Raw genomic sequence first — 26078 nt, 5'->3', positions numbered from 1 at the left:
ATCATCACCTGAGCCAAAGTTGGACACTCAACTGACTGAGCCACCCAGGTGCCTAGCATTTTTTATAATATTTTACACATAAAAAATATGTATAAAATGTACAAAGAAACAAGAGTGAGTCGTCAGTACATATGTATTCCTGGGTGATTAATACTTACTGCGTATGCATTAGTCCAATGTTTTACCACTTCTTGGGATCGGAAATGCATTTCTTTCTTTGCCTTTCTTTCTGCACGAAGGCATGCTGCTTCTCTTGTCAAACTGTCAAGGCTATCTCGAATCCTTTTCCACTCATTGTGTGGAATTATGGTAACCTGCCGGAGATCGACCTTGCTAGGTAGAAGAGGTGGATAGAGGACTTGATCTTCTTCAGAGTTCTTTATTTCTAATAAATTTTAAAAAATAAACATTAAAGACTTTCAAGAGTTTAAATATTTTTTTCTCAGACATTTCTATATTGTCATGATACCGGAAATTCTTTTAAATAATAATTTTATTCTTATTATTTCAAGGAAAGCTGGGATTAAGTGGAAAGTATAGAAGAACTTGAAATCAGAAGACAGATTTGAGTATTTGCTTGGTCATTTCCTTACTCTGTAAACTTAGGCAAGTCATTTAAATTCTTGGAGCCTTAGTATCAAATCTTTAAAAGTTGAGATCAATAATACCTACCCCAACAGGTTGTTATTAAAGCCTTTTTTAAAAAAATGACCAAGCAGCAGTCTATAAATGGATAATTTGGGGGATAATTTGGAAGAAAATCTTTTGGAGTTGTAGACATTGTGATTGACTCTATTCAATCCCTTCCTAATTGAGTAGTGGCAATGTAATTTGGAGAACTGAATACAGTCTCAGGGTGGGCCTCACTAGTTAAAAAATACTTGTATCTCCCTTGGCAACAGTTATTTCTGTAATAAGCAAACAAAAGGAAAAGAGATTTATTTGAGACTTTTATTTTTTTTATTATTATTTTTTTAATTTAAATGTTTTTATTTATTTTTGAGACAGAGAGAGACAGAGCATGAGCAGGGGAGGGGCAGAGAGAGAAGGAGATACAGAATCTGAAGCAGGCTCCAGGCTCTGAGCTGTCAGTACAGAGCCCAACGCGGGGCTTGAACCCACGGACTGTGAGATCATGACCTGAGCTGAAGTCGGACACCTAACCGACTGAACCACCCAGGCCCCGCTATTTGAGACTTTTAGAAAAGTTCTTCCTGTTCTTCTGGGAGAGACATCTGAGAGTGACTCTCCAGCAGGATATGAACAAGGAAGCATGAAGACCAGATAAGCAGCATCCTATGACCACAAAAGGAAGTAGCCTTATGATAAAGCTGTTACTGTGAACCACAAAGAAAAAACAAAGGGGGAAAAGGGGGCAATGAGGATCTCATTATGATGTTAGATCAATTAGACCTGAAGCCTGGAGTTCCTGTTATATGAGCAAATAAATGTCCTTAGTTTTAAACATGATTGAGTTGGGTATTCTATATATGAATTAAAAAGCATCCTAAATGAACATACCACGTATGAACTATGTAAATCTAGACAAAATTACTTTTTTTAATGTTTATTTATTGTTGAGAAAGAGTGCGAGCAAGGGAGGGACAGAGAGAGCGAGGGAGACAGATGATCCAAAGCAGGCTCCACACTGATAGCAGCAAGCCCAAAGCAGGACTTGAACTCACGAGCCATGAGATCAAGACCTGAGCCAAATTCAGTCACTCAACCGAGTGAGCCACCAAGGTGTCCCTGTAGACAAAAGTATTTAACTCTCTAATTCCTTAATTGCAAAATGGAGATATTAATAGGACCTATGGTATATGAATGATGTGAGAATTAAATGAACTTGTGTGTGCAAATAATTTAGAATAATGTGTGGCACACAAAATGTTCTCGATAAGCATTAGCTATTAATATGTTTACTATTATTATTAGAAGGTGAAATGAAACAAAAGTACAGAGAAAAGCAAAAGCAAGAAATCACATAGCTCCAGAAAGAGATGAAGATACTGAGAGAAAAGCTGCCAGGATCAATTAGAGTCTTCTTGGGGTTTGAATTAAAGTTGATGGGATTGAGAAATTGGTTGCTGAAGTAAAGTGTGAATTTAGAACCACAGGTACCATCTTGCCTACCACATACCAAGTCCCCACCTAGAGAATAAAGCTAAGCAAAGCTGATAGATAGAATAGTGTCCTGGATCAAGTTATATCTAAATTCAGCTATATGTAGGTCTATGTGTAGGTCAGCTATGTGTAGGGTAGGTCTGCTAGCAATGAATTTGATATTTTTGTTTACCTGGAAATATATATATATTTTTAAAAGTTTATTTGTTTTTGAGAGAGAGAGAGAAAGCACAAGTTGGGGAGGGACAGAGAGAGAGGGAGAGAGAGAGAGAATCCCAAGCAGGTTCTGCACTGTCAGAGCAGAGCTCGATGTGGGGCTCAAACCCACAAACTGTGAGATCATGACCTGAGACAAAGCCTGATGCTTAACTGACTGAGCCACCCAGGCTCCCCTACATGGAAATATTTTAACAGTTTTCATGGATAAAAAATCTTTAAGTCTTCTTCAGTTAATACCTTGAATATGTCAACCGTCTGTCTTCCGGCTTCCATAGTTTCTTAGCAGAAATCAGCTAGTAATCTTATTGAGGCCGACTTTTATGTGTTGCATTTGTTCTCTCTTGCTGCTTTCAAGATTGTCTTTCCCTTTGTCTTTTGACAGTTTGATCATGATGTGTCTGGTTCTGGATCTGTTTGAGTTTATCCATTTTAGAGGATCAATGAGCTCTTGAATGTATAGATTAATGTTTTTCATCAAATTTGCGAAGTTTACAGCCATTACTTCTTCTACCCCTTTCTCTCCTCCTCTCCTTCTGAGACTCAAATTATATACATCTTGGTATACTTGTTGGTGTCCTATATTTCTCTGAGGATCTGCTCATTTCTATTCATTCTTTTTTTCTTTCTATTCCTTAGACTGGACAATCTCAATCAATATAGGATCAAGTTCTTTGAGTTTTTTCTTTTGCAAGCTCAAATCTGCTTTTGAGCCCTGCTAGTGAATTTTTCATTGAAACTATTGTGCTTTTCAACTCCAAAGTTTCTATTTGGTTTCTCTTTATAATTTCTATCTCTTTATTTATATGCTCCATATTGTGAGACAACATTCTTAATACTTTCCTGTAGTTCCTTTGACATTTAGTTCTTTGAACACATTCACAGTAACTGTAAATTTACAAAAGAAACTGTTTAGTAAGTCTAACATGTGGGCTTCCTCAGGAACAGTTCCTATTCAAACTTTTTTCTTATTTTTTAGCATGCTTTGTCATTTTTGTCGAAAGTTGTAAATTTTAAATAACATGTGGCAACTCTAGATATCAGATTCCCCACACACCCAAAGTTTGTTTTTATTGCTGTTGTGGTTTGTTTAGTGATTTTCCTGAACTAAATCTGTAAAGTCTGTATTCTTTGCTGTATGTGGTTTTTGGAATCTCAGCTTGGTTAGCTTAAATGTCAGCTAATAATTGGACAGAGTTTCCTTAAATTAAGCTTTTTTTAAAATGTTTTTTATTTTTATTTTTAAGAGAGACAGAGACAGAATGCGAGTGGGTTAGGGGCAGAGAGAGAGGGAGACACAGAATCCACAGTAGGCTCCAGGCTCCAAGCCGTTAGCACAGAGCCCAATGCAGGGATGGAACCCACAAACTGTGAGATCATGACCTGAGCTGAAGTTGGATGCTTAACCAACTGAGCCACCCAGGTGCCCCAGAAGTTTCCTTAAATTAAATTTAATTTCCTTAAATAAATCTCCCAGCCTTTGCCAAGAAACTCTCTGTGAGTGCTGGAGCATGACTTCAATGCTCAGGCAGGTAGTTTACAACTCTGTCTTAGCCTTTACTTTTTTCTTGCATTGAGCCTCAAATTTAGCTAGAGGTGAAAGCTAAATTCTCAGGTGTTTCCTGGGCATGTGTATAGCACTATGCATGCATTTGTCCTTCTGGACTCCCAGGAATATGTAGGGAGCTTCTCAAAGCCCTTTATGGACACCTCATTTCCCAGGTGTTCTTTTTAAGTTTTTGGTCAGCTTGTTTGCAACCAACAGTGATCACTACTTCAGGCAGTTGTGATGTTTAAAAAATTGTCAATGATTGTTTTAACAAACATTCCCAGTGAGCTCTGAGTCAGGTAAAATAAAATTAAGCATTTTCAGTAGGATTTTCCAGGGAACTGTGAGACAGGTAAAATAATAGTTATCTAAAAAAAGGCTGTGGAGAGAATCCAATCCTTTCCTTCCCCCTCCACAGGTTACCAAGCCACTGGCATTCACTGTGGTTGCAGTGGTTTTCTAGACTTCCATGGGGCTAGGAAAAAAGTATGGGACAAGAGCAAGTTAAAATGCCAAAAAACTTACTGTTACCAAGATTCAGCTATTTTTCCTGATAAAACACTCTTCAATTGTTACAAGCCTTTGGTTAATCTCCTGAGTTCTAAAGAAAAAAAATTTTGGTTTTGACGATTTTTGTCAGTGTTGTTTTTAAAAATAAAATTTTTTAAAGTGGGCTTTACACCCAACATGGGGCTTGAACTCACTACCCCAAGATCTAGTCATATGCTCTTCTGACTGAGCCAACCAGGTGCCCCCGGGTTCTTTTCGATTTAATAGAGAAGAGGATTTTTGGAGATCCTTATTCCACCATTCTGGCTGATGTCATTCCATTAAATCTTTAGATAATTATTTGTTTTACAGATAGTTGTCTACATATCTGAACCCCTCTCCTACTTCACACACTTCTAAATGTAAATTATAATTTAGCAGTGAGGCTCAGATGTCAACTTGTGGACCAAGTGACACAAAACATTTTTTAAAACCTATCACATAAATCTAAGTCTTTTATAGTACTGTGTATGTAAGAAAGTATGTGAGAGTAATAGTTGTTGTTGTTGTTGTTGTTGTTTTTTCACTATATGTCACATAGTTACTGTCTCTCTCCTACATGTCAGGACTTCATAAGTCCTTCACTGCATAAATACCCTGTAGTGTCCACTGGAGGGATAATGGCTGGCTCTCACTCTGCATCTGGCAGAACGAGGCTCTACTGCTACAAAAGCTCAGGTGATGACATGAACTCAGTCCAAACTCCCAAGGTTCTGGTGGTCATCATTGCAACATTAATTGGGAATTTACATACTTAAGAAAGCAGAATCATTCGAATTGTTAAAGAGTTCTTTAGATGTCCCCCTAGGCTACTTGTATTCAAAAATCAAACTTTTATAACAAGTCACCTAGATTATAATACCTAAGTAGCATTATTTTTTACACTCCTTCACTTTAGAGATGAGGAAATTGAGACATTTCCATTAAAGACTTTCCTAACAGCACTCAGTAGGTTCACAGCAGGGTCAAGATTCTAATGAGGTCATTGATACTTCCAAAAGATATTCCAATTCACTCAATGAATAACAAAAGTTTAAGGGAATTCAGCAAATACCAGACACTTGCAACTGCAACTACACAGCTCACGGCTCAGACCAGCTGGTCAAGTGGGAGTCTCTAACTTCTCTTTCCTCCGCTCCTGTTTGTAAACTTTTCTCACCTACCCAATCATATGAAGACAAAACTGTTCATTTACCCAGAGCCCAACGATACCCATGGGGATGCTTTGGATTTGGTTGAGCCCATTTCAAAAAGTAACCTAAACTCTGATTTGGCACCCTTGCCTCTTACCGTGTGCCTGGAGGCCAGAGCAATCCCTGTGCCTGGAGAGGCGAGTTTAGCTCACCTGTGTTTTCCTTCGCCTGTCCAGAGCGCCTTCCGAACCGCACCAGCATCTCTGACGACGTGCCCTCGGCGCTATCTGGCTTTCCAAGCTACTCCGAGGCGGGGAGTGTAGGAGTCCTGCTGGTCTAGTGTTAGCCAAACTGCGCGGTTGCTTAGCAACGCCGCCGGAAGTGACGGGGGCGCCACCGAGGAACGGTGAATGCACTGCAGTCCGCCTTGGGGCTAGCGAACCCCGGATGCGCCTGCGCAGGAAGTCGAGGCTCAGCGTGCGGGTGGGGTGCCCCTCGCGGGCAGGCACAGGAACAAGGTCGGAGGGCAGAGTCCGCGGAAGCGGCTCGGAGGCCAGGACGGCTGCCGACGTCTGGGTTGGCGAGGAGCCCTGGGGACCCGGCCCGGCCGGGTGCTCCCAGCCTCATCCAACGCGGTCCTCACAGGAGATGACCCCCAACGAGGTGCCTGCACCTACGTTCGGGGCGAGCCGGCAGGTGTGTGGGAGAGCGAGGCCTATGCTTGGTGTGTGCGGCCCACCGATCTCCTCGCGGGTGGAAGGTGGAGGGCAAAGGCCTCCCTTCCAGAAAAACCCAGAGATTAATTGACAGAAAATCTGTTTGTAAAGACTTTGGCTTCTAAGCCATGATCCGAGCTAGATGAAGCTTATATTTAAAAAAATTAAAAAAAAAAAAAAAAAAAGGAATGTTAAAACTTGGATGTTGTGCCGGAACATTGATATTAGGATCTTTAAGATCCTTCAAATTGCTTAGTAAATACAGTATAGTAAATTGAATGCATTTGTGGGACCAGCCAGACCACTAAGGGCACAAAAATCTGTTAAGAGTGGATGCAGGCTTGTTTTCAGAAGATCCTTTTCTGACACATCGAGGTACAAATGATCTCATTATAAGCTAGTTGGCTAGGACACCTACACATTAGGCACCAAACTAGAGTCACTCAAAGTGAAAGGAGGTAAGATTTTAATCATTAAGGTTCTAACACATAGTTGTACTGTTTTTCTTCAGGTTTTCTATCAGAGGTACCACCATAATAATGCTGGTAAGTATGAAAAGATTAATAAAATATTTGTTGACAGAAACTAGCTTTTGCACATACAGCGTTGGTGGCGTTGGTGGTTTTTTTGGAAGCATAGTTGTAAAAATGTCAAGAACTCGGAAGAGTGAGAGATTTTATCCTACTTGCGCGCTAACAACTTAGCCTGCGACAGTTTTGTAGAAGACATAGACCCCTAGAGCACAGATGAATTACTTACAGCGGTGGCAGTAGCCAGAATATTAGCACTGTTGCCCCACTTGCCACAGGGTGATGCAAAGAGGCAGAAGTCGCCTGCCCTTGGAGTGTGTTGCATTACAGGACTGGAACCCTGAGCTTAGGGAACCATAATGTTTATTATAGTGAACATTAAGCATGCCTTTCAAGGCTGTTCAGTATATATACATTTTTGACAGCACAGCCCAGAGCATAGAGTGCTGAATGCCTTGCTTGTAAGGCATCTAGAAACAGTAGAGACCCATAGAGGATTGCCTCCCAACAAAAATTCTCTCGAATTTTAACTCAATAAGTTATAGAAAGTATTGAATCATATAAAATTTAGTGTCAGTAATTTGCCTGTTTGACATGATAGTCTGATATCATTTGACTTCCTACACCTGGTTCAACTAACTCATGGATATTTACAGCTAAGTCTATCTAGAGTTAGTTACTTATCTGCTGACCTCCACTCTTTTGTTGTTGTTGTTATGAAATTAAGGTATTATTTGCACTCTGATCTGAAACAGTTTAAATTATTCTGGGGAAAAAATTATTACAAAACCAGTGTAGAAAAAGAATGCACTGAAGTTGAGGCACCCATGATCTTACCATTGTACACATAGGCTTTTTTAACTTTTTTAAACAAAAATGGGACTATACTACTGTATACACTGTTTAGTGACTTGTTTAATTTGAACTGAACATCTTAGCTTTTACTGGCTAAATAAATACTCCATTATCTGGCTATCATATCTTATTTAAACAGTCCCCAATTCTCAGATATCTATGTAGTTTCCAGTTTTCATTATTGTTAAAGACACATAGGCTATTGTTAATCACTGGAAACATTGCAGATATACCAAATATATCCTGTTCATGCTTTTGGAGAGAATAATCAATAACTGCCTTTGGAATTTTAACAAATTGTATTCAAAATAGATTCATATTCTTTTTTTAAAATTTTTTAGTGTTTATTATTTTTGAGAGACAGACAGAACACAAGTGGGGAGGGGCAGAGAGAGAGGGAGACACAGAATCTGAAGCAGGCTCCAGGGCTCGAATCCACGAACCTTGAGATCATGACCTGAACGAAGTCAGATGCTTAACTGACTGAACCACCCAGGAGCCCCAAAATAGATTCACATTCTTAAAACTAAATTTTGGTGCACATCCTTAAGTTTTGGAGACATTTCTATTAAAGTATAGCACTAATCTTTGAAAGTTTATTGACAACAGAATGTGGTACTTGTCTATTATTTAACAAGTAAAAAGAAATGATGAAATCTGGAAATCTCAGCATAATCAGCCTAACAATTGTGTTTATATCCACTGGATAAAAATCTATATTCACATAACATTTCCTGTTTTATATTTAAGGTTTTTGTTTAATCAAAATTTTGTTTCTCCTATTTCTAATAGGTGACTTTCTGATATAAGAGAAAACAGCATAGTTAGAAAACATAAATTTAGGGGCACCTGGGTGGCTCAGTCGGTTAAGCGTCCGACTTCAGCTCAGGTCATGATCTCGCGGTTCGTGAGTTCGAGCCCCGCATCAGGCTCTGTGCTGATGGCTCAGAGCCTGGAGCCTTTTTCAGGTTCTGTGTCTTCCTCTCTCTGTGACCCTCCCCCGTTCATGCTCTGTCTCTCTCTGTCTCAAAAATAAATAAAAACGTTAAAAAAAATTTTTTTTTTAAAAAGAAAACATAAATTTAAAAATACCTTAAATACTTTTATTAATTTTAGGAGTTAAGAAGTCTCTGTTTTTTGCTCCAAACCAGAAGACTTTGTTCCCTGCATATAGAGTAGGGGTACTGTTGGTTAGAAACTGGCTGGTGTTTAAAACTGAAGATTGTCATGACTATTTAACCTAAGCTCTATTCTGAACTAAAATTAATTGTCTTGGAAATACTAAGTCAAGTAAGTATTTTTAATAAAAGTTTATGTTGAGTGGTGACAAGAAGCTAATAGAGGGGCTCCTGGATGGCTCAGTCAGTTAAGTGTCTGACTTTAGCTCAGGTCATGATCTCACAGTTCGTGGGTTCAAGCCCTGTGTCAGGCCCTGCACTGACAGTGCAAAGCCTGCTTAGGATTCTGTCTCTCCCTCTCTCTGCCCCTCTCTGATTTATGCTTTCTCTTTCTCTCAGAATAAATAAATAAACTTAAAAAAAAAAAAACTAATAGAAAAAGATCTGAAATTAAGAAAAGTACACCTTCAGGTAGAAATTAATAGTCAACAGCAGAACTATCTTAACTTCAAGTTTATGATATATCTTATTACTTTGAGGTTAATAGTTCAGGAATTTAGGTTACTTGTGGCTGATTAAATCTAGGGTTGAGACAGTTTTCAACCAATGAGTTACATTTGAATATTTTTAAAAATTATAAACTCAGAATGCTTGAAAAGCATGTTTAATTTAAAGTGTGCCTGGAGTGTAGTACTAATGTGTTTGTCCACTCTGCCTTATTGCTGTTTATTATGTTGTTTCTGTGAGAAAGTGAATTCTGCACTTAAATCCCTGGCAGCCAATCAGAGATACCTGGATTAGATATTTAGAGATACAAGGATCCAGAGTATCAGAATATTATATACTGTCTAAATTTAAACACAACAGGAGGTACCCTTCTAGGTTAGTTGTTCTCCAGATATCCTAAATTGAGAGAATACTTACTCCTGTTTGAGCCAACAAGCTCTATTCTCAATTTTACCTACTAGATATCTATTGTTATAAGCCAGAGAATATATGTGGTTAAATGCCATGTTTTCCATTAAAAAAAGATTTTTTTTTAAGTTTTTATTTATTTTGAGAGAGAGAGCAAGCAGGGTAGGGGCAGAGAGGGAAGGGAGAGAGACAATCCCAAGCAGGCTCCACACTGCCAGCACAGAGCCTGATGGTGGGGCTCAAACTCACCAACCATAAGATCATGACCCGAGCCTAAATCAAGAATTGGGCACTTAATTGACCGAGCCACTCAGGTGCCCGCATGTTTTCCGTTTTTAATTTATCTCTTCTTTTTCTTATTGCTGGGGTTCTTCACTTTTCTTTTTAGGATTTCTTTTCTTTTTTTTTCTTTTTTTAATTTTTTAAACTTTTACTTATTTTTGAGACAGAGAGAGACAGAACAGGGGAGGATCAGAGAGAGAGGGAGACACAGAATCTGAAGCAGGCTCCAGGCTCCGAGCTGTCAGCACAGAGCCCGACACGGGGCTCGAACTCACAAACCTTGAGATCGTGACCTGAGCCGAAGTCAGACGCTTAACCGACTGAGCCACCCAGGTGCCCCTCTTTTTAGGATTTCTTGTTAAAACCTCAGAATGGTCACAGATGTGGTATTAGGGTTAGTGTGTACTTTGAGACTAATGAATGTTTTCATGTAATTAAGCATCTTTTTGTCAAAATGATCTATCTAGTATTTATTTTTAAACTGATTGATAAGAGGGGTCCCTGGCTGGCTCCATCAGAGGAGCATGTGACTCTTGATCTTGGGGTCATGAGGTTGAGCCCCATGTTGGATGTAGAGATTACAAAAAAATAATCTGAAAAATTAAATTTGAAAAATTAAAAAACAGTGGGGCCTGGGTGGCTCAGTCGGTTAAGTGTCCGACTTTTGCTCAGGTCATGATCTTACAGTCAGTGATTTCGAGTCCCCCACTCACACTCTGTCTCTTTCTCTCTCAAAAATAAATGAACATTAAAAAATTTTTTTTAAAAAAGAATTTTTTTAATGTTTATTAATTTTTGAGAGAGAGAGAGAGAGACAGAGTGTAAGCAGGAGAGGGGCAGAGAGAGACAGGCAGAGAGAGAGGGAGACACCAAATCTGAAGCAGGCTCCAGGCTCCAGGCTCCGAGCTGTCAGCACAGAGCCCCCTGTGGGGCTCGAACTCATGACCTGTGAGATCATGACCCAAGCCAAAGTCACCCAACCGACTGAGCCACCCATGTGCCGCAACATTAAAAAAATTCTTTAAAAAATATTTAAAATTTGTAAAAATAAACTGATTATTTTTACATTAGAGTATGGTACTTTGAGCATGAACTAGAGTGTCAAGCAGACCTGAGTCCAAATTCTAGTTCTTCCACTTAACTAATACTTAACCAACTTAACTAACACTTAAGCTTCAGTTTGTATGTCTCTAAGATGAGGTTAATTTCTACTTAATAGGGTGATGAAATTAAGTGAGAGGATGAAATTGTGAAGTTCTTAGTCCAGGGCCTGGTGTATTGTGGTATCTTTAAAAATATTAGTTACACTGAAAAATTTGTTGTTGTTGTTTACACTAATTGTAGCTTCTCTTGGGTATTCTTTATAACTGTCTTTTTTACATAATTTTTATACATACTGTCTGTTGACCAGTTTAGTTTTTCCTTTTCTCTTGAGATTTATAATTAATGACCTTCAATGTCATTTAATGAAAACAGAGAATTAAGTAATTGTCATATCATAAGCAATGTGATTTTTCACATATACCCAGATTATTTGTTACTCTGGAACTAAACTATCTAAAGACAATATAAATAAATGTGAAAATTGTTAACAAAAGTTACTTCTAGTCTGGAAGAATGGAATTGACTCCCAAGTTTAAGTAATTTGTTTATAATTCAAGTACAGCATCAAGCAACCATTTAGTTATAACACTGGCATTGATGACTTCAAGCTAAATACGGTTTTTAGGAAAATTATTCACATTTTTGCAAGATTTCATAGTAAGTTAAATTTGGTCAGAACTTTTGTCAGTATACAGAGAATTTATATTATACATGACGTGTTAACATGAGGATTACTGTAAATATTTCAAACTAATTTGTGATTGATAATTTAAAGACAATAAGAGTGATTAGCCTACTTATTTTCTGTCTTAAAATTTTTCTAAATTAGACTGTAAGAGAGTAATTATTTCATTATTCCTCTCATTGGCTTACTCTGTAGTTTAATTCTGAGTGCTCAAAGAAGCATCCCCACAGAAACACAATAATACTGTGAGTATCCTTTTAGATAATCTGTTTCCATTTACCTAAAATACATATGAACTTTACTTCTTAGGGAAAAGTGCTTAAATGATGGTCTCAAAATGCGTAATCATTTTAACTTGTTTGTTAGAACCTGTGTGTTAGCAGATTAACAGTAATGTTTGTTAATAGCTAAATATGTAAATAGTATGTTTAGGAAATAATATTTCTTCTTTTTCAGGATAACCCAAATTTGCTTTTGGAACCATGAAAATTTTGCTCGTTTTTGACTTTGACAATACAATCATAGATGATAATAGTGACACCTGGATTGTACAGTGTGCTCCAGAGAAAAAGCTTCCTATTGAACTACAAGATTCTTATGAAAAAGGATTTTGGACAGAATTTATGGGCAGAGTCTTTAAGTATTTGGGAGATGAAGGTGTAAGAGAAGATGAAATGAAAAGAGCAGTGACATCAATGCCGTTCACTCTGGGGATGGTGGAACTTTTGAACTTTATAAGGAAGAACAAGGATAAATTTGACTGCATCATTATTTCAGATTCAAATTCAGTCTTCATAGATTGGGTTTTAGAAGCTACCAGTTTTCATGATGTATTTGATAAAGTGTTTACAAATCCAGCAGCTTTTGATAGCAATGGTCATCTCACTGTGGAAAATTACCATGCTCATTCTTGCAGTAGGTGCCCAAAAAATCTTTGCAAAAACGTAGTTTTGGTAGAATTTATAGATAAACAGTCACAGCAGGGAGTGAATTATACACGAATTGTTTATATAGGTGATGGTGGAAATGATGTCTGTCCAGTAACTTTTTTAAAGAAGAGTGATGTTGCCATGCCACGGAAAGGATATACTTTACAGAAAACTCTTTCCAGGATGTCTCAAAATCTTGAACCCATGGAATCTTCTGTTGTAGTTTGGTCTTCAGGTGTTGAAATAATTTCTCACTTACAATTTCTAATAAAGGAGTAATATGCCAACAACTGAAATGTGTATCAGTTAAGGTTGGGTACAGGAGCATAAAACTAAAACCTCAAATACCAGTGGCTTTAAAAGATTGTTTTTCCCTCTCACTTAAAAAAATTTCAGAGGTAAGTATCACAAGGCTGCTGTGGTGCTCTACCAACCTCAGCATTTGGCTCCTATCTCATGTTTCAAGATTGCTGTTCGAGCTCTGTCCCTTGCATCAACACTAGCCAGCAAGAAGGAGGGCAGTGAGTGAGAAGTTTGTACCCTTACTTTTCTTTGGCCGGAACTTAGTCACAGTGCTCCAGCCTAACTGCGAGAAAGGATGACAAATGTAACTTTTATTCCGGATGACCATGTGCCTGGGGAAAATTGGGGAAAAGAGAAGTACAGAATTGAGGTAGGTGTAATTGGTGTCTCTACTACTGATGGTTGATAGGTAGATTGTATTTTTAAATTTATTTCCAGAGGGAATAGTCATATATTTTACTTTATTAGATACTTACTTCAAAAGCATGTCCAGTAGTTACAGAACTTAAAAATAAGCCTGATACCTTATTCCTATAAGAATAAAAGGCTCCTGGGGCCCCTGGGTGGCTCAGTCAGTTGAGCGTCTGACTTCAGCTCAGGCCATGATCTCACGGTTTGTGAGTTCGAGCCCTGCATTAGGCTCTGTGCTGACAGCTCAGAGCCTGGAGCCTGCTTCCAATTCTGTGTCTTCCTCTGTCCCTCTCCCCGCATGCTCTGTCTCTTTCTTTCAAAAATAAATAAATGTTAAAAAAAATAATAAAAGGCTCCCAAATGTATATAATGTCTTACTCCCAATTCAGTATTTTATTTTTTTTTTTTAAATTTTTTTTCAACGTTTTTTATTTATTTTTGGGACAGAGAGAGACAGAGCATGAACGGGGGAGGGGCAGAGAGAGAGGGAGACACAGAATCGGAAACAGGCTCCAGGCTCCGAGCCATCAGCCCAGAGCCTGACGCGGGGCTCGAACTCACGGACCGCGAGATCGTGACCCGGCTGAAGTCGGACGCTCAACCGACTGCGCCACCCAGGCGCCCCCCAATTCAGTATTTTAAAGATAGGGATGCAGTATCTGTTGCCCAAGTTTTCATCAATCTCAGATTTTCTTTTGAAATGAAATAAATTGGGGCGCCTGGGTGGCTTGGTCGGTTAAGCGTCCGACTTCGGCTCAGGTCATGATCTCACGGTCTGTGAGTTTGAGCCCCGCGTCGGGCTATGTGCTGACAGCTCAGAGCCTGGAGCCTGTTTTAGATTCTGTGTCTCCCTCTCTCTCTGCCCCTCCCCTGTTCACGCTCTGTCTCTCTCTGTCTCAAAAATAAATAAACGTTAAAAAAATTAAAAAAAAAAAATGAAATAAATTAACGTTCTTCATATATTTTAAATTTATATCAGCATCACAGACTATAACTCCAGTATGCTGGTTTGGTCACTATGTTATTTCTATTTAGCAATTCAGTCTTTGTAGAGAGAGGCATGGGTAGTAGGCAGAGAGAAAGAGAGAGAGAGAGAATCCCAAGCAGCCTCCACTGTCAGCGCAGAACCTGATGCTGGGCTTGATCTCAAGACTATGAGATCATGACCTGAGCTGAAATCAAGAGTCAGACGCTTAACTGACTGAGCCACCCAGACACCCTGTCATTTTTATTTTTTAATTGAAGTTAACTTGATAGTGTGTTGCATTAGTTTCAAGTGTACAACATAGTGGACAAGTTTATATGTCACATATTTATAAATCAGGCTGTGCTCACCACAAGTGTAACTCCCACCTGTCCCCATGCAAGGCTTTTACAATACTGTTGACTATATTCCCTATACTGAGTATAGGGAATATATATATATTCCCTTGTGACTCATCCTTGTGACTTACTCATTCCGTAACTAGAAGCCTGTATCTCCCACTCCTCTTCATCCATTTTCCCTTCCCCACCATGCCCCCGTGGCAACCATGAGTTTGTTCTCTATATTTATGGGATATTAAAGGGTCTGTTTCTGCTTTGTTTTATTTTTCAAATTCCACATGTAAGTGAAATCATATGGTATATGTCTTTCTTTATCTGACTTATTTCACTTAGCATAATACCCTCTAGGTCCATCCATGTTGTTGCAAATGGTAAGCTCTCATTCTCTTTTTTATGGCTGAGTGATATTACAGTATGTGTACACATCACATCTTTTTTTTTTTTAATGTTTATTATTTATTTTTGAGAGAGAAACAGAGTGCAAGCAGGGCAGAGGCAGAGAGAGAGGGAGACACAGAATCCAAAGCAGGCTCCAGGCTCCGAGCTGTCAGCACAGAGCCCAACACGGGGCTTGAACCCATGAACTATGAGATCATGACCTGAGCCGAAGTCGGACACTTATCTGACTGAGCCACCCAGGTGCCCCAATGTCTTCTTTGTCCATTCATCTGTTGGTGGATACTTAGGTTGCTTCCATATCTTGGCTATTATAAATAATGCTTCAATAAACATAGGGGTGCATATATCTTTTCAAATAATGTTATTGTTTTCTTTGGGTAAATACCCAGTAAGTGGAATGAATTACTGGATCATATAGTATTTATATTTTTCTTTTTAAAATAAACCTCCATACTGTTTTCCATGGTGGCTGTACCAGTTTCTATTCCCACCAGCAGTGCATGTGTGTTCCTTTTTCCCCACATCCTCACCAACACTTATTATTTCATGTCTTTCTATTACTAGCCATTCTGACAGGTGTAAGGTGGTATTTGCTTATAGTTTTGATTTGCATTTCCCTGATGATTAGTGATGTTCAGCATCTTTTCATGTGTCTCTTAGCCATCTGTATGTCTTCTTTGGAAAAATGTCTCTGCAGGTCCTCTACCCATTTTTTTTTTCTGCCCATTTTTTAAAAATTAGATTGTTTCTTTGGTGTTGAATCGTGTAAGTTATTTATATATGTTGGAAATTAACCCCTTATTAGATATATCATTTGCAAGTATCTTCTCCCATTCAGTAGGTTGCCTTTTTGTTTTGTTGATGGTTCTCTTTGCTGTGCAAAACCTTTTTATTTCTGTGTAGTCCTAGTAGTTTATTTTAGCTTTTGTTTCCTTTGCCTGAGGAGATATATCCAGAAAAATGTTGTGAAGGCCTATGTCAAAGCAATTCCTGCCTGAGCTTTCTTCTGGGAGTTTTATGGTTTCAAGTCTCACATTTAGGTCTTTAATCCATTTTGAATTTTTTTTGTGTGTGTATGGTATAAAAAAGTGGTCTGGTGTATTATTTTGCATGTAGCTGCCCAATTTTCCTAGCACCATTTATTAAAGAGACTATGGTGTTTTCTCCATTGTATAATTTTTGCTCTTTTATTGAAGATTAATTGGGGACATAATTCTATGTTTATTTCTGGACTCTATTCTGTTCCACTGATCTATATGTCTGTTTTTGTACCAGTACCATTTGATTATTATAGTTTTGTGGTAGATCTTGAAATCTGGGATTGTGATACTTCCAGCTTTGTTCTTTCTCAAGATTAGCAATGCAGACTTGAGTGATACAGTATATAATAGTATGAATACTCAGCATTTATGAGACTGTTTCATATGAGGATATTAGCAAAACATCAGCTGCACTGAAAGTTTTGTAATTCTATGCTGATTTCTAGGCTCTCATGTTTTAGGCATAAATTTCCATTATGTAATAATAGCAAAATTGTCTTTTCATTATGGAGGGCACCAGAAATAGAGATTTTTCAATATAATTTAATGGGAAAAATTGGTACCATCTATTTTTTTCTAGGTTGAAAAAGTAAATCTTTGCTTTGCTTTAAATTAATAAGTTAGATTATGTCTAAGCACATTTACTTGTAAGTAATTGAGTAAAGAAATGAAATGAGATTATCTAGGATATTTAGAGCTCCCAGGGGCTTGGCAGAAGCAAATCTAAATTCCCTCAAAAGGAAATTAATATCCTAAATATGGTACATAGACTCTAAGGTGGCCTCCCATGATCCCTGTATCCCAGTAGTCCGTGTGTGTGTGTGTGTGTGTGTGTGTGTGTGTGTGTGTGTGTCTTTGTGGAGGAGGTGATCTATGATTTGCTTCTAATCAGTGGAATACCACAAAAATGATGCAATGTGCATGATAATGTGGCATGATGATATTATATCAGATTGTGATGCCCATCTTGTTAAGAAATTCTCCCCTTTGATTTTAAAGAAGCAAGCTGCCATGTTGTGAACAGGACATCAGAGAGGGCCACCTGGCAAGCAATTGAAGGTGGCCTCTAGCCAAGAGCAAGAAGTAAGCCCCTGTCCAGTAGTCTGCAGGGAACTGCATGATGCAATTATGTGAGCTTGGAAGTGGATCCTTTCCTAGTGGAACCTCAGCTGAGATCACAGTTCAGGGTGACACCTTGATTTGGTTTTGTGAGACCCTGGAACAGAGCATTTTGTGAAGCTGTTTGGACTCATGACCCATAGATCGTATGAGATAATAAATATATTTTATTTAAGATGTTAAGTTTGTGGTAATACTGTTATGCGGTCATAGAAAATTAACGCAGTAGGCCTCAAAATAAATCTGTAAATAGTTTTGCAAGTACCTTGTGGGGTATACAATGAAAAGTAGCCATACCAAAAGTCAAGAACGAACACCAGCAGAAGCTTCCATTTAAACAGATCTGCAGGACCTCTAGATGTTAGCATGTTCACACACAAACTATAGAGTGTTTTGGCAAAGAATTAAAAATTACACAATATGGAAATACTAGAACTGAGAATTACTATGACTGAAGTTAGAGTCTTGGTGGATGAATTGACAACAGAACAGGCATATCTGAAGAGAGAATTAGTGAGCAAGCACAAGTTAGAAGAAAATATCCAGAATGGTGCAGAGAGAGACAAAACAATGAAAATACAAAAGAGAAGTTAAGAGATATGGAAGATAAATAAGGTCTAACCTAGGAAATTGGTGTCCTAGAAAGAGAGGAGAAAGAAAATGAAATATGCAGTATTTTAAGAGATAATGATGGAGAACTTAAAAAAAATTTTGAAAAGATAATGATGGAGAACTTTACAAAGTTGATAACCAACATCAAATTAAATTAAAAAGTATTTATGAACGCCAAACAGGATAAATAAAAGGAAAAACCACATGATAAATAAAAGGAAAAACCACATGGAATCACATTGTAAAACTACTGACAATCAAAGATGGAAAAAGCATAAAATGATCAGAGAAAAAAATTGACATTGAAAGGAGCAACAATCAAACTAATAGCTGGCATTATTTCTTTCTTAAATGTTTGATACAACTCAAAATCGAAGCCATCCAGGCCTGGAGTTTTCTTTGTTGGCAGTTTTTTGACTACTAATCCAGTTTCTTTAATAGATAGAGGACTATTCAGCTTATATAGTTTTTCTTGAGTAAACTTTGGTAGTTTGTTGACTATATCTATTGCTTCATAGCAAATTACCTCAAAATTTAACAGCTTAAAAATAAGCATTATCTCAGTTTCTCTGGGTCAGGAATTCAGGAGCACTCAACTGGGTTGTTGAGTATCTTTAATGGGTCAAGATGTTGGCTAAGGGTGTAGTCAGGGAAGTTGGACTAAGGCTGTAGGATCTGCTTGCATGGTGGCTTTTGGCAGGAGGCTGCAGTTCCTCGTTGCTTGTTATCAGGAAGTCTCAATTTATTACTGGTTGCTGGCAAGAGGCCTCAATTTCCAACCACTTGGGCCTTTCCAAAGAGCTGCTTGAGTGTCCTAAAGACATGGTTTCCTGCCAAGTGAGTGACCCAAGAGAGAGGGCAGAGAGGAAACCACAATGCCTTTTTTGACCTAGTCTGAAAAATCAAACACCATCACTTCTACCTTATTCTATGTATTAAAACAAAACACTAAGTTAAGCGCACACTCAAAGGGAGGGGGATCAGACTCCACCTTTGAAGGGGGAGTTAAAGAATGTTCGATATACTTTAAAACCACCATGTCTCTCAATGACTTTGTCCATTTCATGTAAGTTGTGAAATTTAGGGACATACAGTATTTCATAATATTCCGTTATTGGCCCTTTAGAACACATGTGTATCTACTGTCTAGATTTTACCATTAACCTTTTACTCGGCTTGTTTTATCACATATCCATCCCTCTATCTAGCCATCTTTTTTTTTATTTTGCCTTTTTAACATAAACACTGTTCTTCCCCCTTTGATTTTTTGTTCCCCATTGTATCAAACCTGTGCTATCTGGATCTGATTGGAACTCAAACTATACTCACTAGATGCCAGTGGCATCTCTCCCAACAACTTGTGATACCCAAAATGTCTCTAAACATTGCCAAATATCTCCTGAGGAATTAAATAATTCTTGTTAGAGAACTACTTACTTTATGCTTAAAAGGCAGTATCTTTTATTTGTGGAGCAAGTGAGGTTATAGCAATTGTACATACTAAATATTGTTACTCTTTTATTTATTTTTGTAATTTTTAAAAATTTTTATTTGTTTTGAGAGAGCGTAGGGGAGGTGCAGAGAGAGAGAGAGAGAGAGGGAAGGGAGACAGAGAATCTGAAGCAGGCTCTGAGCTGTCAGCCTAGAACCTGACACAGGGTTTGAACTGTGAGATCATGACCTGAGCTGAAGTTGGACACTTAACCAACTAAGCCATCCAGGCTCCCCAGAAACAAAATATTAATATAGGTATTTCCTAACACAGAAATTCTTAGAAACGCCCAATGTTTATGGAAAATGTTACTTGGTAAAAAAAAATTAGTTTGTCTTATGTATTTAAATAAGACTTCATTTGTGTATCTAAAAAACTAGTAAATCATATTTATAATTAAACTAAATATTATTTACCTCATAAGATTTTTATAATCAGTGCAAAATGGAAAACTTGCTCATTCACATATTTTTCTACCACTCTAGTCATTTTCCGGATTGTGTTACATACCAAAACCACAATGCATTTCACAACCTGGTCCAAACAATATTTTATTATCCTCAGTTCAATATGAAAGATATTCTTTCAGATATCCATGAACAACTTAGCCCTCTCACACTTAAATCCAGAAAATGCTATTACACAATTTTGGAGGCTAAAACTACTTCATTCAACAAAAATTATTTTGGCACTTACTGTGTGCAAACAAAAACCTGTGGAAGTATAGGTTAAATTTCTTACAAAATAAGATACCCTTCCACAAATTTACAATTTGATTGAAAAGGTGGGACATATACATATATAATTCATAATACCAAAGTATGATTCATAAAGCAACTTAATAGTCAGCATAAACTAAAAGTACTTCGGTCAAGGAAGGACTAACTGACCATGTATCACTTTGTTTTGCACTCATTGGCTAATTCTGATGTAAGAAAAGCTTTATGAAAGAGGTACCGTGGTCCACACCTTAAAAAATGGAAAGGAGGTGCGCCTGGCTGGCTCAATCTGTAGAGCATGAGACTCTTGATCTTCAGGGTCATGAGTTCGAGCCCCACGTTGGGCATAGAGATTACTTTTTAAAAATCAAACGAAGGCACCCGGATGGCTCAGTCAGTTAAGTGTCCAACTTCGGCTCAGCTTATGATCTGGTTTGTGAGTTTGAGCCCCACATCTGGCTCTGCGCTGACAGCTCAGAGCCTGGATCCTGCTTCAAATTCTGTGTCTCCTCTCTCTCTCTCTCTCTCTCTCTCTCTGCCTTTCCCCCGCTCATGCTCTCTCTCTCTCTCAAAAATAAGTAAACATTAAAAAAAATTTAAAAAGTGAAACCTTTCAGACCATGCTGCAGGAGGACAGTGTCTACAGAATAAGTCATTTATGGAATTTCCTAAAGAACTATGGGCCCTTGAGCAAGTTTTTAAACAAAATTCTGGAAGTCTTCCCTTTAATCCATTCATGTTTTCATTTCTACAACAAATATTTATTGAGCACGTGTTACATGCAGACATTGTTCTAGGATTACAGAAACGAACTGGAGATATAACTATGAACAAAACAGGCAAAAATCAGTGCTTTTCTGGAGCTTATATACTAGTGGGAGAAATCACACGATAATCTGATAAATAAGCAAATAAATATAATATATAGTATATGGTAATAGGTACTATGGATTAAAATAAAGCAGATAAGGGGAATAAGGAATAGCACGTGGAATAGGGAGACAATTTTAAATAGGTTGGTAGAAGAAGGCCTCACTGGGAAGTTGATATTTGAGTAAAAACCTGATGGAAGTGAGCAAGCAGGTCACATGGTGGTAACTGGGAAAATCAGTTGTAGGCAAAAGAAATAGCTACTAGTGAGGCCCTGAAGCAATGCTGTTCCTAGTGAAGGCAGAAGGCACAGCTGGGCATGGGGGTCCAGGAGGCCGGTATAAGTAATTAGGCTTTTACTAAATGAGACAGAGAGTCTTTGGAGAGCTTTAATCTCTGATTTACGTAAGAGTATCAGTCTGTCTTGGTTTACTTGAGCCAATACTCTTACTTTTTTTTTTTTTTTTTTTTTTTGGTTATAAGAATTGGGTTTCTGTTGCTTGTAATTGAAAATTTTTCTAGTTTATTTTTCTGTCTTGTCTTAATTGTATCTGGCATTTAGCTTTAACTGTGGCACCCAAAAACATATTCCCAGTAAGCTGCTATCTTGTAAGTGACCCTCTCCCACACAGTAGTAGACTAGTTCCTGTTTTGAAGCGAGACCAGTGGTCTTTCATAAGTTTTTTGCACAAGTACCCCCCAAACAACTGAAAACTTCCACATTTTCAGATTGATATTCTGATTTCAGATTGAAAAGTTTTCATCATAAGCTTAAATATTTGCCAAGGTTGTCATTTCTAACATATTGTAAAGAATGACTTTTTTTTTAAATTTTTTTTTTAATTTTTTATTTTTGAGACAGGGAGAGACAGAGCATGAACAGGGGAGGGTCAGAGAGAGGGAGACACAGAATCTGAAACAGGCCTCAGGCTCTGAGCTGTCAGCACAGAGCCCGCCGCGGGGCTCAAACTCACGGACCGCGAGATCATGACCTGAGCCGAAGTCAGACGCTTAACCGACTGAGCCACCCAGGCACCCCAAGAATGACTTTAAAAAAAAAAAAGATTTTATTTTTATGTAATCTCTACAACCAACATGGGGCTCAGATCCACAACCCCGAGATCAAGTCACATGCTGTACCTACTAAGCCAGCCAGGCTCCCCAAGAATGACTTTTTAATAGGTGGTTACATAACTTTTAAATCTATTTAATAAAAACTGCCTATATTAATTTGAAATTTACCATCATTCATTTAAAAATACATAAACAGAGGCCCCTGGGAGGCTCAAGTCGATTAAGAGTCTGACTTCAGCTCAGGTCATGATCTCATGGTTCATTGGTTTGAGTCCCACATTGGGCTCTGTGCTGATAGCTCAGAGCCTGGAGCCTGCCTCGGATTCTGTGTCTCCCTCTCTCTCTCTGCCCCTCCCCAACTCACGCTCTGTCTCTGTCTCTCAAAAATAAATAAACATTAAAACATTTTTTTAATTTAAAAATACATAAATAAGTTCTTTAACAGTGAAAATTTGTTTTCTTTTTCTTTTTAAATCTGAGTATAGTTGACACACAATGTTGCGTTAGTTTCAGGTGTACAACATAGTGATTGGACAGGTTTATACAAATGTATACATTATGCTATGCTCACCACAAATGTAGCTACCATCTGTCACCACACAACCCTATTACAATACCATTGACTGTATTCCCTGTACCTTTTATTCAACAGTGGGAAATTTTTAATCTCATTCTTTTTTTCTTCTTGAGGCCATATTTCTGTTCCACTTTCCCCAGAAAAATATTGTCCTACTGAAAATAAAGGCAGTCCTCATTTTACACAGTGGTGCAGGACCTAACAATGTGCCAGATTACCGGGCAAAGTAATATTAATAATTAGTGGGAAAAATTTTAATTGTGACCTTAAAATATTCTTTTGTAAGAACATTAAAAACTGTTTTACTGTCAGTTACAAATATATAGGAAAATGAAAAACATAGTAAGATCAGTATTTACTTAGTACAGTGCAATTAGAAATATTGAGAATTAAAGTATTTCTTTGTAGAAAATATTATCTTGAGTAGTTTCAACAGTTCTTGCTTTCTTTTGTCATATAACTTAGAATACAGAGAGACCATCTTTCTATGCCCTAGTGAATTGTCATACTTTTTTCTAAGTTTGGATCAGTTTCGAACATTTTATCCTTTGCCTTGTCAGCATTATGAAGAATCTCCACGAGTTCCTGTAATATGAAGTTTTTTGCCAACATCACTTCTTCTGGGACATCCTCATTCCTTTTGTCAACAACTGCTTTCCTCACTTAAGTCCCTAAGTTTGCCTGCAGCAATTTCCACTGACTGTATATCTAGACTCTCTCGGATGGTGGCAGTGTTAACATACCCTTGGTCAGCTGTTTCTTCTAGTACTTCATTATGTTCTATTCAAATTTCACGTGTGGCATTATCCTTTTCAACTATTTGCTGAGTTTTCATTTTTATTAGCCAATGTCCTCTTTCAGTGATCTATTTTTGTAAAATAATACATTTGTCACTGGCAGATAACGAGGTAAAACAACCACAGGCTTTGCCGTCTGTGTGTCTTTGCTGCTTGAACTGAATAACAGATGCACAGTGACCAATCACCAACGACTTTGAAAGAAGAAATATGATTGGTCACAGATAATGATGCTCATCTGTTATTCATGTAGTGATTTGTAGATTGAGGAGCTGGGGGCGAAATTTGTATTTTGTGCAGTTACAGTTAATATACCATAGTGATTGAAATTTGAACCCTGTTTAGGGGATTGGTGTTATTTAAGCATGATAAGTGAAATTCCTGCATGTTGGGTCCATTCAAATAAAGAATTATCTGTATATTTTTATACTTGAAAATTTTTTTTTATTAATCACCTCTTAAATTTGCAACAAAAACGTACATAAATTAAAATTTAAACTATTTTATGTCCTGGATTCTTAAGTAGAAAAAAAATTATGGGCTGTTTAACATTACAATTATTATAATTGATCAAACAACATAAATGTGTTTAAATTAAAAGTAAAAATTTCAAAAATTATTTCAGTCTGATGAATTGGGCTATTTTCTTTTCATTAGACCATATACCATTGGCTAAGTATTGCTTACTGTTGGAATGAGACAGAGTTTAGAATCAATGACATTCTTGTTTTTCATTTCTACAGATAAAATCCCTGAGAAAATGTGTTCACACAGACAAACAGATGGAAATGAGAGGAATTTTATTATAGCAGTGCCACTCATTTTGTGGATTCTTTCCAAGTTATTTGTCAAAAATGCTCTTTGACATTTGCTAAAAACAAGGAATTTGAAAACTTCTGACTTGCAAAAGTAGTTGTTACCCAGTCATTAGAATGTTCACTCTCTTATTTTCCAGGAGGCATACCAAAAAGACTTTGCCAGATTTATCAGCTTCTGGGCAGTCAGTTACACACCTGTGTTGATTGTGTAGGTACAACTCCTAAGGACACTGTTCACATTGCACTCTACTTGAGGGGAATGAGCTGGAATCGGTCAGTGCACAACTTTCACAGCTGTATGTGGTGGCCTTATAAATTATACCTACTATTTACTTAGCAACTTATTTAATCCAGTATGTAAATGAAGTATGCAAAATTTCCTGTATATATCCATCATTTATACACATTGATAATGATATCACAATTAGCATATCAAACATTTAATGACATAGCAGTATTTAGTGGAAAGATGTACTAATATGGTAAAAACAAATAAAATAGTTATTTTTAGAAACCAAGAGTCTTTTAGAAAGTGAAGTGTGATGTCAAAAGGCATCCAACTCCATGCCAAGCTCAATATCTGCCAAGAGTCATTTATATCTCATCTCCATGGTGGCTCTTTATTTCCTTAAGACTTGAATTCACAGATGGCACATTTGTTTCCTCGAACAGTGTCATTAATTTATTTAATTTATGAATGCTAATTATATGTTTCTGAGTGCATCAGATCTATTAGCATTGCAGTGGTCTCTTTGATAAAGCATGTGGTAAAGAGGAACTGCTCTGGCAGTACCCTACAGGACCTGTTCTTCCCTTGTCAAGTTGAGGCAGTCTAACATATACTAAGATACACTGTGTTTGGCCTTTTTTAAAAATGAGATATAATTGACATGTAACTGACATACACTGTTAAGCAGTAATTCATAACCAATAAATATCAGGCAATGGAAGCCAGAGTTTAGTTGGCCTATACAGCAATCTGAATAACTGCACAAATGACAATACAGTGAATTCTATTATTCAAGAATCATTTATCACATGACATTATGATTCTGGAAGCCCCTACTCCTTGCCTGGGTGGCTCAGTCGGTTGGGTGTCAGACTTTGGCTCCTGTTTTGAACTTGCAATTCATGAGTTTGAGCCCCTTGCAGCTGTACTGACAGCTCAGAGCCTGGAGCCTGCTTCAGATGCTGTGTCTCCCTCACTCTGCCTCTCCCCCCCCCCCTCTCAAAAATAAATAAACATTAAAAAATGTAGAAGCCCCTACTCTTAGTTAGGTGGAGTCTGTAATATTTTCTATGCATCAAACTTGGCATCATAGCCACAAACTTCAGGACAAATATGGAAAGAATGCCCCCTCTTCAATCAGTCACAATAACACCAAGAATAACATCACTATCAGTTGTGAAGGACAAGCTGTCTATAATTACAATTTACTATAAAGTTCATAATTTTTTGAAGAAATGTTTACAATTACGAATTTCCAAATTAAGGTTTTGATGGAAAATTAAGTGTAAATACCCTTTCATTATAATAGCTTTCATATGTAACATTTTTATGCCACATCCTATGCACTCTCACATTTGTAATTTTATTTTATCCTTCCAATAATGTTATGTTGAGAAAATATTGGTATTTTCTGTCTTACATATCAGAAAACTAAGGATCAGAGAAATTTTGGTACTTCCTGAAGGCTATATGTTATAAAAGTGGCAGAGATGAAACTTGAGCCTGAAACAAAAATCTCATATACTTTTTCCTCTCTACCAAACTGTTTACCTGAGGTTGAAATAATGAACCTTTTGTTTTTCTTCC

At 37.6% G+C, this 26078-nt stretch overlaps 2 protein-coding genes across 9 annotated transcripts in view; one reads left to right on the top strand and one right to left on the bottom strand.

Moving 5' to 3' along the window:
• CFAP210 (cilia and flagella associated protein 210) overlaps positions 1–5937 on the bottom strand; it is a 30750-nt gene extending 24813 nt beyond the window's left edge. Inside the window, exons 1-2 of the mRNA XM_019458951.2 lie at positions 5784–5937; positions 159–385 (exon numbers count right to left, since the gene is read on the bottom strand). Of these exons, the coding sequence (XP_019314496.2) occupies positions 159–385; positions 5784–5832 (276 nt within the window). The 5' untranslated portion in view covers positions 5833–5937. The remainder of the gene's footprint in view (positions 1–158; positions 386–5783) is intronic.
• A 42-nt stretch (positions 5938–5979) lies between these two features.
• On the top strand, positions 5980–23863 carry PHOSPHO2 (phosphatase, orphan 2). 8 transcript variants are annotated; one of them, XM_053907846.1, is made up of 4 exons: positions 6000–6234; positions 6799–6832; positions 11972–12021; positions 12233–12995. In XM_053907846.1, exon 4 carries the CDS (start codon positions 12259–12261, stop codon positions 12982–12984), a length of 726 nt encoding a protein of 241 aa, XP_053763821.1. In that variant the 5' UTR covers positions 6000–6234; positions 6799–6832; positions 11972–12021; positions 12233–12258; the 3' UTR covers positions 12985–12995. The 8 variants fall into 8 exon arrangements, with proteins under 8 accessions (XP_019314518.1, XP_019314525.1, XP_019314509.1 ...); XM_053907843.1 differs by having other exon boundaries at positions 6000–6267; XM_019458973.2 differs by lacking the exons at positions 11972–12021; positions 12233–12995 and adding an exon at positions 23208–23863 and having other exon boundaries at positions 5980–6234.
• The last annotated feature ends 2215 nt before the right edge of the window (positions 23864–26078 follow it).

This window comes from Panthera pardus, unplaced genomic scaffold (assembly GCF_024362965.1).
Source record: "Panthera pardus isolate Hobbes unplaced genomic scaffold, ASM2436296v1 HiC_scaffold_10, whole genome shotgun sequence".
Classification (NCBI taxonomy): Eukaryota; Metazoa; Chordata; class Mammalia; order Carnivora; family Felidae; genus Panthera; species Panthera pardus.
Note: the sequence above shows the minus strand (reverse complement) of the source record. Positions and strands in the feature narration are given on the sequence as shown.